The sequence below is a fragment of the Monodelphis domestica genome, chromosome 4, assembly GCF_027887165.1.
Source record: "Monodelphis domestica isolate mMonDom1 chromosome 4, mMonDom1.pri, whole genome shotgun sequence".
NCBI lineage: Eukaryota > Metazoa > Chordata > Mammalia > Didelphimorphia > Didelphidae > Monodelphis > Monodelphis domestica.
This window is the reverse complement of record NC_077230.1, coordinates 409,558,916-409,569,663: the sequence shown is the minus strand read 5'-3', so window position 1 is coordinate 409,569,663 and position 10,748 is coordinate 409,558,916. Positions and strand designations below refer to the sequence as shown.

The 10,748-nt window shown below is 40.9% G+C and overlaps 1 protein-coding gene across 1 annotated transcript; it reads right to left on the bottom strand.

Moving 5' to 3' along the window:
• C4H1orf174 (chromosome 4 C1orf174 homolog) lies at nt 1–9,049 on the bottom strand. The gene is made up of 4 exons (XM_001376745.5): nt 8,836–9,049; nt 2,727–2,840; nt 1,045–1,557; nt 1–133 (listed from the first exon to the last, which is right to left on the bottom strand). The coding sequence occupies exons 1-4, from the start codon at nt 8,848–8,850 to the stop codon at nt 29–31; spliced, it is 747 nt and encodes a 248-aa protein (XP_001376782.1). The 5' UTR covers nt 8,851–9,049; the 3' UTR covers nt 1–28.
• Nucleotides 9,050–10,748: the final 1,699 nt, after the last annotated feature.

Genomic DNA, 10,748 nt, shown 5'->3' with positions numbered 1-10,748 from the left:
TAGAATTTTATAATGTTTTATTAAATATCTACATTTCTGCATCATCATCATCATCATCTTTGGCTCTGAAGTGCATTTTTCTGAATTCCCGTCTACTCATGGAGGGACAAGGTGGAGAGACTGGAGGAAGGTCCTTGGATAAAAGAATAGGAAATTCAGTTTGTTAATCAAAGTTGTGAATATTACTTCCAGCCTAACCCACCTACTGGCTATTGCCCACCATAACATGCCACCTGGAACTCGTTCCTCTTCCTGACTTGACTTCTAGAATCCTATCAAGGGCTCCCTCCTCCATACCTTCTAAGGATTTCCCACCCCCATATTACTTTGTGTTCCCCCACAAGAAAGGAAGTCGTGGATGGGGGCGATTTCTTTTTGTTTCTACACCAATAATGGTTAGCAGTGCCTATTGGAGAACCCGTATGGATTCATGATCTCATGGATTTGGAAGTTCCCTCTAAGGATGCCAATCCCAATCCATCCATGAGGCTGCCCACAGCCATGAGCTGGCTGTGTCAGAGGAATACTTGGTGGAGTCAAGAAGTTACTTAACAAATACATTTCATTCCCTTTGACTCATCCTTGCCAGTTTAACAATATCTCAGGGAACTTGGCATTCTTATCATGCAGAATGATAGGCTGGAAGGAACCTCAAGAATCCAGCCCCTTCATTTAAAAAACAACAACAAACCCTTGCCTTCTGTCTTAGAATTGATACTGTGTATTGATTCCAAGACAGAAGAGTGGTATGAGGTAGGCAATGGGGGGTAAGTGACTTGCCCAGGGTCACACAGCTAGAAAGTATCTGAGGTCACATTTGAACCCAGGACCTCCCGTCTCTAGGTCTGGCTTCTGTCCACTGACCCACATTCCCGTCTCTATGTCCTTCATTTTTACAGAGGAAGAGAATGGGACACATAGAAAATAAGTGGCAGGGCCAAATGTGAACTTGGGTCTGGGGCTGCCAAGTTGAGTAACCTTTCCATGCTAACATACTGCCTACGTTTGGGTTTTTCAAAAGAAAAAGAAATGTTTGAATCTTACTTGCATGAGTTCGACATTTCCAAAGAATCGATTCACGGGCATTGGTTGATTGCTGTCTTCATCTATAAAGATGCTACTGTCTATGTGTGCAGGTGTCTTCTGGAGATCAGCTGCCTCTGGCCCAGCCTCACCAAGCAGAGCAGTACTGTGATTAAAGACATCTTCTTCCACCAGGTTTTCTTTACATTTGGGCAGAGCCAAGTCATTGTCAGTCTTTGCTAAGCAGCTGTTCTCCACATCTCTGGAGTGGCCATGATGAGAAAGGCCGTTTTCATTCCTTTCTGTTTGCTGTTCATAAATCTTGGAAGTATTTGCTTCATTACTCATCAGCAATGCTTTGTGTTCAGCATACACCAAAGGCTCATTCTCACTCGAGATCTCAGATGCAGTTTTTGGCAAAGAAGTTTTTTCTTTTTTGGCTTTTAGTTCTTGTAATTCTGACTTGGTGAAACCATCTTTTTCATACTTGAGTGTCTTGGAAGCACGCCTCTCAGTTGCTTTGTGAGATGAAGCCTGTCAAGAAAGATGAGCTTAAGGAAAAACTAGAGATATCTATCAGGAGCAAGACTGACATTAGGGTCAGAATAGTTGGTTTAGATCTTAAAACAATATAAAAGATAAATACAGATTAAGTTTTAAAGAGTTCTTTTACTTTAATATTACTATAGGAACATATATCTGAATCAATGATTGAAAAAGAATCTGGACAAATGCCTAAATTCTAATAAGGTTGTTATACTTTTGGATAACTTATCTACAGTAAGTATATCTATCTTGCTATGTAAGCAAATTGAGAAATTTTGATTATACTATAATCTTCCTGTCTTGGAAAGTCATAGGATCAGTTTTGCTGGAAGGGATTTTGAAAGTTATAAAAGACCCTTCATCTTAGAGATAAAGGAACAGGCCCAGAGAGATTAAGTGTCTTATCCAATGTCACATACATAATTCGAGGTGGGATTTGAATCCAGGTCTTTTGACTCATCAGGACTCATTCCACTCTAAATGCTGCCCCAAAGATTCTATTCCTGGCATGCCATACATATAGTTCAGTAATTTGTAAGGAAGCCTAACAGACCTATATTAGAGTGAAGGTAAATTACAATAAGAGAAAAAGAATTAAAAGTAATGAAGTTGATTTGGGGTCATTTTCTGACTCACTCTACTTTTCCAAAAAGCTATTAGGGATAAATTATAAATTGTAGAACAAAACAGATTTAATGATCTCACTGGACTGCTATAATCCCCAGTAGTGAGAATAGACCCCAATAAAATCAGAGCCGCCATCTAGGAATTGCAAAGCATGCAGTCTGTTCCCCAACACAAGAAAAGCAAACTTTTCCCCCTCCACAAATTACTGAACTATACGGCATCCTGCATCATGGGAAGAATGGCAAGGAAAGGAGAGGCTGAGAAAAACAGGTCCATAACTTAAGAATGTGACCCCTTCCCTAACTCACCACACTAAGGGTCAAAACCGTTGACTGGAAAAAGTGTTTCTTAGGCCCTAAACTTTCTAAAACTTTCATTTAGTTTCCCTCTAAGACTACACTCCTCTTCGGAATAGATAACCATTAAAATGATTTTAGAATGATGTATCCAAAGAGTGTATGTGTACAATGTGCTGATGTGGAAGAACCAGACTGAAAAGCTCTTCAGAGAATGAATGAATGCCATCTCACCAAACACACTGTTTTTGTAGTTTTGGAGACATCAACTTCTTGAGCCGAAGCAGCTCTGGTGGCTGGGTAGTTTTTGCTCCTTAGGCGTGCTGAAGAGCGCACCCCGTCTGCAAGCTAAATCAGATATGGAGAGATTAGAGAAGGGAATGGGACAGAGAAAGCACTGGGGGAGGGCTGAGAACAAATGAAACAACCAAGAAATCTGAAGAAGGTAGTAAAACTTGGATTTATGTAGTAAGAATGATTTGAAGGACCATGGAGAAAAAGTAGGAAAAAACCACATGATTTTAAAGCAATTGCTAGGCCATCAAGAAAGAGTTCTAAAAATTCATATCCATTTTAACATAATAATAAGCACTTATTGTCCATTAAGTGACAGTCACTGTGATAAGCACTGGGAATACAAAGGCAAAATGACAGTCCCTCAGGTAGGTCATAGTCTGATGAGGAGAGACAATGTGCAAACCATTACATACATACACGGTATATATATATATCTGAGAGTTTTCTCAGAAAGAAGGCAATAACCTTTCTGGGAGTGGTGAGGGGCTTGAGATGGGAGGCTGAGAAAGAAAGGAGGATTTGAATGTTACTATGAAACCCATTTTTTTTCTTTTGTCTTGGCTGTTGGCACTGGAAACCCAAAATGATCTAGATGACAACCCATCAATTACTCTACAATGTAGAGTCTACATGTACTTCCTGAGTATCTACTATGACTGTCTTATGATCTGGAGGTCTGAGAACAAAGAATGAAATTATCTCAACTCACAATGATCTCACATTCTCAGATATAGCAATCAAAAAACACTCTTAAGGAAAGAAATTATAAACCCAGAAAACAGTTCAGAGAATTATCCTAAAAATAAACAAAAACATCAAATGATTCTAAATTTAAATTCCCTTCAGTTCAATTCAACATTTAATAAGTATGTACTATTTGCAAAGCATTGTGGTAAGTGCTGGGATTACAAAGAACAAAAATCATCTAATTCCTGCTGTCAGAGGAGCTTCCATTCTATGTCATTTCATTTTTTTTTTTAACTCATACCTTCCATCTTGGAATCAATAATATGTATCCGCTCCAAGGCAGAAGAGTGGTAAGGGCTAGGCAATGGGGATTAAGTGACTTGCCCAGGGTCACACAGCTGGGAAGTGTCTGAGGCCAAATTTGAACCCAGGACCTCCCGTCTCTAGTCTGACTCTCAATCCACTGAGCCACCCAGCTTCCCCCTTCCATTTTATTTTAGGGAAGATGGAGAATATTGTCCCTCAAAATGGAAAATGCTTCTTATGACTTTTGAGTTTAGAACTTTCTTGGTTTTTAACCTAGTCTTCCAAGAGACCACCACAAAGAATTAAAATACATTACATAAGATTCAAAGGTGTCTACGCCAAAACATACATTTGCCCACCAAGTGGGAGAAACTTAAGTTTCTCCTTAAACTTTTATTCAGTAACCAAAACACCCAACATAAGGCAACATGGAAAAAAGTCTAAGTTCCTATCTTCCAAAGAATGAAATATCTTATAAATTATAGGTGGAGAGAGCACTAGTTTATTTCATTGTTATCAACTTAATTCCAATGTAATAAACTTAAGAGCCCCATAAAACTTTAGGAGACTGTTCCAAGATATTGGGGGCGAGAGGGACTATAATTAAAAGTCTTATGAAATGTCTTTCTTTTTAAAAAGGACTAGTCTGGAATTAGGGAAAATAAAACTTGAGAAGAAGCATTTTAGATGGAGGGAATTAAAGGGAAAGATTATAAGCTGTAAAATATGCCAGAAGTTAAATGTGGATCTGCTATACAAACATTTAAGACCAGAGGGTCCCCCCCCACCCCCACCATTTTCCAATTTATCCTGTTTTTATGTTGTCTCTCCCATTAGACTGTAGGCCCTGTAACTCTGGCAGGGGTTGCTTTGGGTCCTGTTTATTTAGTACAGTAGTTGGTACATATCAAGCACCTCAGAAATGCCTAATAAATGCTTGCTGATTAACTGTGCTAAGTAAGAGAGAAATGCAAAAGTGGAAAGAAATGAATTAGATTTATTCTTTTTTAATTGGGTCTTTAAAGTGATTTCTTATCTTTTCCAGTTTTATTATATGATATGGACAGAAAAATCCAGAGGATGTAGCAAGTATTCAGTTCATACAAAGACAGATGGGCAGATGGGTAGCACAGGATAAAGAATGCTAGGCCTGGAGTCAGGAGGATTTGGGTTCAAATCTGGTTTCAGATACTTCCTAGCTATGTTAACCCTGGGGCAAGTCATGTAACCCAGATTGTCTATCCCTTGCCACCCTTTGGTCTTAAAACCGATACTAAGACAGAGGGTAAAGGTTTAAAAAAAGAGAAAAGACCTAGAGGAAAGGAAAAACACCTCCCCCAGTGTAGGGGAGGGCAAGGTAATGCACTCAAACTCTGAGTTCCTAAACCACTGAAAATCAAACATTGCTCAAATTTTTACACATTCAGGACTGTTTGTGCCTCCCTAAATCATGGCAACACTGCAGAATGGTTGGGATGGATGTCAAGGTTTCCTGGCAACGAGCATATGAACATAAATCGATGCTAAGTCTTCATTAACATCTTTGTCTCGAACAACCATAATAAATGTTGACCTGAAACACTTGGATGCCAATTTCACTTTTAAATCTAAACAATCTTTTTATTTCCTTAAGGCTGACCAGAAAGCAAGTACATGACAGAGTATAAAAACCCTTAACATAAGAGCTGGTTCTTCTCTGTCCATGTTTTTAAGATAATTTTACTTGAGTGGAGACCTTTCTCTCTTGGCCTGGGCTTTTATTTCATTATCCATAGGAAGCATTTTGTTTTACACATTTTATCTTCTTGATAATTTTAGGGCTTTGGGAGAAAACTTCTGGGTGCTCTTGTCAAAGATACTGCTGAAGTATGGGAGAGGAGCTGATTCAAAGAAGAAAAACTAGTCCAACAAAAAACTATCTTTCCTATGTCTCTTTTCTAGGATTCTCTAAGCTGAATTCCAACCTTTCCACAGGAGTGTTTATTTCCAGAAATTACTTCACACCTTATTCTTCTGTGGATCAAACTGGGCTGACTGAATTTCAACAAGCTATCTAGCTATGATCTTGAAAGCAGATCACTGAATCTGTCTAAGGGCTCAGTTTTGTCATCTGTAAAATGAACATAGTCTTTGGACTATATGACTTCCAGTGCCTTTCTCATCTCCACACTAATGCAATGTATTGGGTTTTCTAACCTTAGATGGCAGTGCCTCTGGATAGTAGTGAAAACAGACTGATAGATTGCTGAATCTCTTTTTGAGTTGTAGGTCTTAGTGCCTCTTGGGCAGGTTAATACTGTGAATGTGCTTCCTCCAGTGGTAAAGATGGCAATGCATTCCTGCCTTTTCTTTTTGGACAGCTTGTCAATTTCTTGCCATTTATTCTGCAGCTAAGAGAGTGGATGTATACTTGCCATGCTGGGGGTTACCTTCTAGATCTCTCAACCCTCACAAGGATAACGTGTTCATGGGTGGGAAGTCTGTTATCATCCCTTGCTTGCTTCCTTTTCTGGTTCCACACTTCTCTGACACCTCCTGTAATATGCTCTCACTTAATCATATCTCCTGTGTCTGTTTGTGTGTGGGGTTTTGAGAAAACAACTTGAATTCTCTGATGGTTGAGGTATTATTCTATAACCCATAGCTTTACTGCATCATTACATAAATTTATTTTTTACAACTTATGCTTGAGTCTCTTGAACTATTAAGTTTTTTTGTAGGCAGGTATCATCTCTTGGTATCCTAACCAAATGTATTTCTATGTTTGCATAATTAACTTTTCCCTATCCTTTTCAATACTGTAAATTAACAGTTCAAAATTGAGACACCTCTTAGGGAAATCCCTTTTTCCAATTCTATTGGAAATAAAAATACTTAATATTTATATAGTGCTTTAAGGTTTACAAAGCACTTTCCTCACAATTAATCTAGTTGGCAGCTAAAGTATTCTATCCATTATTATAAAGGAGGAAACTGGGGCCCAAAAATGTTAAATGAATTTTCAAGGTTATAGAGTTAGTAAGTGGTAGAACTATGATATGAATTGTCTGGTTTAAAATCATCTTTCTTCTATGCCACAAAAACAAACTATAAAAATGCCAATTCTACAAATATTCATGGAGTGCTTAACTATTTGAGAGGTACTGTCAGGATGCTGAGCACCTAGAAAGAAGGGAGAGAATATTGGGAGGAAAAATAGGCTTAGCATAGGAGTTGGCATTTACTTAGCTCAAATATTTACAGAGACATTATTTGAGCCTCACAACAACCATGTGAGTAAAAAGTACTAAAGGTAGTATTTATTCTCATTTCACAGAAGAAGCTGAGACTTAGGAAAAAAAAGTTAAGTACCTCATCCAAAGTCACAGGAAATAATTCACATGTATCCAAACCTAAAACTCTACGAGTCTAAGACAAGCACTTTATTTACTCTGTGGATCATAGACTTAGAGCTAAAAAGAGCCTTATGGATCAGGTAGCCCAAACTTCTAGGTATAAGGAAACTGAAGAGTATAGATCATAGGACCATGGACTGAGAGCTGGATGGGACCAAGAGGCCATCGAGTTCAACCCTCTTATTTTGTACATGAGGAACATAAGGACCAGAGAAGCTGCTTGAGGTTAAATACAGTGTATGGTCTTATACAAGTAGTTCATTAACAGACAGGTTTATATTATGGGTCTTGTCCAAGACCACACAATAGCACATAGAAAATTTTGGGATTTGACCCTTGTCCTCAGCCTTCATATCCAGTCTTCTTTTCTGCTATATCATCACCTTATGGGAACAGTTCATTTCAATTCAACAATCATTTAGTTATTTAGTGTGCAAGGTGTTGAGTACAAAAATAATCAGCCTTTGAACTCAAAGAGCTTATGTTCTACTAGGAGGAAGCAACATCCCACAGATACATTTTTAAAAACAACAATTAGTATATGTGTGCATGTGGAGGATTTATTTAGGCTAATAATTAGGTTGTTAGTCAATCATATCAAGTACCTGCCACGTGCCAGTCACTGTGCTAAGCACTGGCAATACAAAAGAAGGCTAAATGTAGTCCCTATTCTGAAGAAGCTCCCAATCTAATGGAGGCCTTCCATAATAGATTAATTTGGAAGGGAAGTGGAATTGAAAAAATTCTCCAAGGCATATACCTGGGTAACAGGATACAAGTTGGGGTGTTGCTGGCATGCCCCACACAAAGTAGAAGGGGAGGAAAATTGAGGCAAGGATACACTTAAAATATATATGTAATAATATAAGCCCTGGCAGTGTGATCAAAATGTTACTTATTTCCACTTCTCTCTTCTTGTCCTGGTGCCCACTTTAGGTCCCAAGAGACCTGTAGTCAAGACTCAGGGAGATACTTGGGGGAGAGAAGGGGGTGAAGGGAGCCCATCATCCCAAAGCACTGGGGACGGCCCCTTCATGGCCAGAAGTGAGGTGAAGCCTGGGTATATTTCTGACTGGGAGGGTGAGCATGCTCCATTGCCATGGGTATCTAACCAAGTTAGGACAAAGAACCCCCCCGGGGGCGGACCCTTTCCAAAGGGCGTGGCCTAAGCGGATAGACCCGCCCCCTTGAAATGTTACAAACAGGCGTGGCCCGACCCGAGCCTGCCTCTCCCCCCCAACCGGGAGGATGAGCGTAGCCTGGAGGACCACTAAGCGTGCGGGCGTGGCCCCAGGCCGCAGGGGGTCCGCTGGGTGTAGCTTGGGGGGAAGGGATCCCCTTAGAGGGTAGTCCCCTTATTTCCTAAGAGGTGCTGGCGGCCGAGGCTTGGGCGGAGTAGTTCCCGGCTTCGCGGAAGCCTCCAGCCTGGTGTAGAGAGACCAGCACGGACAGGACAATGGGCTCACGTCACAAATCGAGTCTCGACCGAGGTGGGGTGGGTGAATGTGAGGGGGTGAAGGTGGAGGATGGGGGGGTTGGGTGTCTGCCTTTCTCGCCCCCGCCCCCCTATTGCCCAGGCTCCTCGCCCCTCCCCCCGGCCAAACTCCGCGGGTCCCTCCCCTCCCCCGGGCCTGGGCCACGGGCCAGGGTTCCCTCACCTTCCGGCTCCTCATGAGTCTGAGGCGCCGCCGCCACCACGGCGTCCTCAGCTACCGGGGCTAACGCTCCCTACCGCACCTGACCCGAGACCACGGGAGACACCAGCACCGGGCCGCCGCGTAGTCCGACGTCGTCCGCTACCTCCACCAATCAGGACAAGGCGGCGCTGGGTCACGTGACCCAAACACGTTTGGCCCCCAACTGAGGGCAGGCTTCACGCGGTCGGAGGGTAGGCGGGGCTTAGCGGCGCGCGGCTCAGGGGGCGGGGTCTGCGCGAGCGCACGAAACGCCACGCTTGTGAGAGGCGACTGGGTAGTGTCCGCCATGTTTGAGCGGAGTCGTGTAGATATGAGGAATCCGTCGATCTTCAATATTGGTTGGGAAATACAAAGACAATGAATGAGACAAGTAGGGACCCAGGCTTCTCGGATAGATGATCACGGGGTTATGGATTTAAAGAGGAAGATAGATTTAGAGATGACCCTAGAGGTTATCTATCCCATTACTCTTATTTTACAGCTAAGAAAACTGAGGTTAAATGAGTTGACCAGGGTCACCCTAGTAGATAAGAAGTTTGAACTCTGAGCTTTGAAGGATCTGGAGTTGTGGAGACTGACATGGAAAGTTTGATATGGACGAGCAGATTGATGTTGTAACTTGGTTAAATCAGATTTGGAAGGAACCTTGGTGGCCATCCCATCCAAGTCTTCCAACTCATACCTGGAAAACAATTCCTTTTACAACATAGTTGACAAGTGGTGGAGACTACTAGATGATTCTGTGTTGGGCCTGGAGTTAAGAAGACCCAAGTTAAATTTTGGCCTTGCTCTATTATTCTGGCTGTTGTTCTGCCCTTATGATTAAATTTATCCAATTATTTCCCTCACCCCCAAGTTCACACTCACCAACAAATAAAAAGAGGAAAAGAATAAATTCCCTTATCAGTCATTTAATTTCTATTTGCAAGTTTCTTCAACTGTAAATGGGGATAATACTAAACCTAATCCAGGGTTGTTGTGAAGATGAAATATCTTGAGAGAAAATTCTAAAGCATTTAGCACAGTGCCAGGCAAATAGTATTAAATAAATATTAGACATTTTTATTGTTGTTATTATTATTACTTAGCTCCCAGGAGAGGTAAGAATCAAATGAGATAATATTTGGAAAGTACTTAGCACAATGCCTGGCACATAGTAAGCTTCATACCCTTTAGCTATTATTATTAGCTGTTTTCAGTTTTTAAAAATCCTGTCAAAAGGGACATAAGTGGTTAGTCTGGCATGATCTTGATTTTGATGAAGTCATAGTGATTCTTTGAGATCACTTTTTAGATAGTCATTAAACTATCTTTTTAATCATTTATTACAATATTATCCCAGGAATCAAAGGCAAGGTTCCTGACCTATATTTGTGATATTCTAATTGAGCCATAGGGGCTAATTGACTTGCTACCTCTCTGAATCCAGAAAGTGAACTGTTTGGAGAAAGTGCCATGGAGATACCTGCAGAAACCTCACACTGCTCCAAAGGATCCAGAATGAACTTTGGGATGCAGAAAAAATTGAGCTGGGAGAGGGGGGGCGGGGTGAATGCATTTATTTTGAATGTACACTCTTATACCAAAAAGGACTGCCCCTTAATTGTTTTTTTGTCAATGTACCTAGCAATCATTGGTTTTGTTCTCTTTTATTTCCCTTTTATCCCAAAATTATTGTAATTTCACCTTAGAAAGTGTGATATTGTATGTACCTCTATTTAGAGATCTTTAGAGATACAAGTTGGTTATGGGTACTGATTCCATGGGGAAACTAGGCATGTAAATCTGGGAGATTTCTACATGTTCATTTTCCATGGGAATCATAGGGGGATTGTGTAATTAGAATCTGTTACCCTAAAAACTATGATTCCCAG

Bases quoted from the DNA above. Each gene is read 5' to 3' on its own strand.
- C4H1orf174 (XM_001376745.5), bottom strand. The intron at 1,558-2,726 runs GTGAGATGGCAT...CTTTCTTGACAG, and splicing joins CTACAAAAACAGTGTGTTTG to GCTTCATCTCACAAAGCAAC. The intron at 134-1,044 runs GTAAGATTCAAA...CTTTTATCCAAG, and splicing joins GAAATGTCGAACTCATGCAA to GACCTTCCTCCAGTCTCTCC.